The sequence below is a fragment of the Pinus tabuliformis genome, chromosome 8 (genome assembly GCF_031772625.1).
Source record: "Pinus tabuliformis cultivar Carrire ecotype Pingquan chromosome 8, CPIR1, whole genome shotgun sequence".
Taxonomy (NCBI): Eukaryota; Viridiplantae; Streptophyta; class Pinopsida; order Pinales; family Pinaceae; genus Pinus; species Pinus tabuliformis.
This window is the reverse complement of record NC_142294.1, coordinates 878,258,660-878,261,423: the sequence shown is the minus strand read 5'-3', so window position 1 is coordinate 878,261,423 and position 2,764 is coordinate 878,258,660. Positions and strand designations below refer to the sequence as shown.

Genomic DNA, 2,764 nt, shown 5'->3' with positions numbered 1-2,764 from the left:
TACCCCATCCATTTTCAAATAACATTGGACAAATCCATAACGAACTACCTCTTATTGACTATTATATTGCGGAAGTACAAACCCGCTATAAGTTATAGATTTAATGATGATTGAAAATAGTACAAACACAATTAGAGATACACATCAAATTCAAAATAAGTTCCAAAATTGAATACCTTTATTATGGTATTACTGCACTACAAATTATCTATCAGCTTTAAATTTAATGATGTAAGAAAATATTACAAACACAATTGGGACAGATTACAAATACATAGATTACACAAATCTATAACAAATAATTAGAAAATCCAATACCCCTATATACTATTATGTTATTGTTGTGTAATTCCACTCTGAACTATAAAGTTAGAGAGATGTATCAAAATTAATAATCCCCCTTCTATGCTATTATGTTATTGTAGTATAATCCCACTCTAAACTATAAAGTTAGAGCGATGTATCAAAATAACCCCCCTTATATGCTATTACGGTATTGTAATATAATAAACTATAAAGTTAAAGTGATGTATCAAAATAATCCCCCTTAACCACTATTATGTTATTGTAGTATATTGTAAACTATAAAGTTAAAGCGATGTATCAAAATAATCCAAACACAATTCACAGAGACTATCATCCTACTTTAACCTAACAAATTATATACATTAGTAACAAGCTTAAAAAAAAAATGACGAGTGTTATAAAATAAAAAATAAAAAAAATGGGTAGGATTATATCATTATGTCTAGTATATCATTTTGATTGAGATTTATCATGTTTAATATATATGATTGAGATTTATCATGTTTAATATATATCATTTTAATTGAGATTTATCAGGTTTAATATATATGCTTGAGATTTATCAGGTTTAAAATATATCATTTTGATAGAGATTTATCATGTTTAATATATTATTTAGATAAAACAAAATATTAAATGAGTGACTTCATATCAAATAATACTTTGACAAATAATTTCACAACCAAAAATATATCTTGACAAAGCCCTCATCAACATCTATCCAAAACAGCCTAAGACAAACTATACCATCACAAAGCACTCATCAACATCTATCCAAAACCCCCAAGACAAACTCTAATATTATACTAAAAAAAGGGCAGAGACTACAAATCCATTTTAGCATACTAGCCCTAGAAGTTTAGATTTTGGCATTTAGATCATAAGGTTTGATTTTTGAACCAGTGATTAGTGATTAGTGATTGCATTCATTTCTGAGAGCACCTTGTCATGAAAGAATGGAGATCAGAGATGAGTTTTGAGGATGCATCGATCTGGTAAAATATATGAAAAGCATGGATGCCCTCACCGTAGAACAGAAGCTCAACGTCCTTCTGAATCTTCCGCAGATGCTCAACATATCCGAGCTGCCAATCCTGCAGCGGGTCATGGCCTCCCACCACCACCAACGTAGGAGGGAGGGGGAGCGCCGAGATATCAGGGGCATTCGGCCCAGACACGTTGGCGGCGGGATGGTCCCTGTCTGCACCAATGGGGAGAAACGCCTTCCAATGCCAATCGGAATTATCCATATTCACGATGGGAGCCCCAACCAGCCTCAACTCCGACGGCGTCCTCGTCTCTCCGCCAAAGAATGGCTGCAACAGCACATGACCCACAATCCTCACACCGCTCATCGTCTCTTTCCCCGCCGCCACGACCCTGCAGCCCACATGGTGAACTATGTTCGCGCCTGCGCTATCGCCCATGAGAAAGCAACGAGAGAAATCGGCATAGGCGGGCAAATGGGACTTACCGTTGCCCGCGCTGAACCATGTGATGGCCCCTACACAATCGTCGTATGGAATGGGAAATCGGTGCTCGGGAGATAGCCTGTAATCCACGGAGATCACTAACACTCTGCGTCTCCTGGCCAGCCGCCTGCAGAAAATGTCGTAAAGCACGAAATCGGAAGACAGGGTCGCAAACCCTCCGCCATGGAAGTAGAAGACAACGGGCAACGGCTCCTCCTCCGCCGCCTCGACGGGAACGAAGAGACGAACCTGCACTCCCGTCTTGGCATCGACGACGACATCCTTTGTATAAACCCCGCGTGTGGGCCTGCTGTTTGCAGGGGACCTGTACTCGACCCACTTCATGAGCCTCCGATTGAAGGTTCCATCCTTCCTCCTCGCCAAATCGTTCACGGAATTGAGAATTCCACAAAGTATTCTCAGTCCCAGCGGGAACTCGGCGGGCTTTGCATCCCTTGAAATCAGAATCTCACTACCAGGAGCGGCTGGGGTTTGAACTTGCGACATCATGAATACGGATGCTACACTAATCTGCGGGTGAAGATTACAATAGAGACTTAGAAAGGTATATTCATGACCTATTCCACGTGGCTATAAAAAGAAAGGTGGAGCTTGCATGCGACAAATTATCAACTTGAAACCTCGTGCTACTGAATCAAATCGCAGCAGAACGCTTCAGTGCAGGTTGAGCCGTTGGTGGGGTGTTGTGGGCCCCACGAAGGCCTTTGCCAGTTGCCGATACTTATTTCCCAGTTTACGACACTTGTTTCTTTATTTCTCAGACCTATTAATACGGTGGGGCTGTATATACTTTGATTTAAACAAGTATAGCACAACCGTATTAATGGGTTTATGGGATATTCACCTTTAGATTTCATTAATAAGTCTATGGCCCGTTAAATATGGGTTGCCATTGATCTCATTAATAAGTCTATGGCCCGTTAAATATTGGTCGTTAGATTTCATTAATAAGTCTACGGTACATT

At 39.9% G+C, this 2,764-nt stretch overlaps 1 protein-coding gene across 1 annotated transcript; it reads right to left on the bottom strand.

Moving 5' to 3' along the window:
- Positions 1 to 1,077: 1,077 nt before the first annotated feature.
- On the bottom strand, positions 1,078 to 2,381 carry LOC149238358 (putative carboxylesterase 18). Its single transcript, XM_089373000.1, has one exon. It carries the CDS (start codon positions 2,286 to 2,288, stop codon positions 1,233 to 1,235), a length of 1,056 nt encoding a protein of 351 aa, XP_089229126.1. The 5' UTR covers positions 2,289 to 2,381; the 3' UTR covers positions 1,078 to 1,232.
- Positions 2,382 to 2,764: the final 383 nt, after the last annotated feature.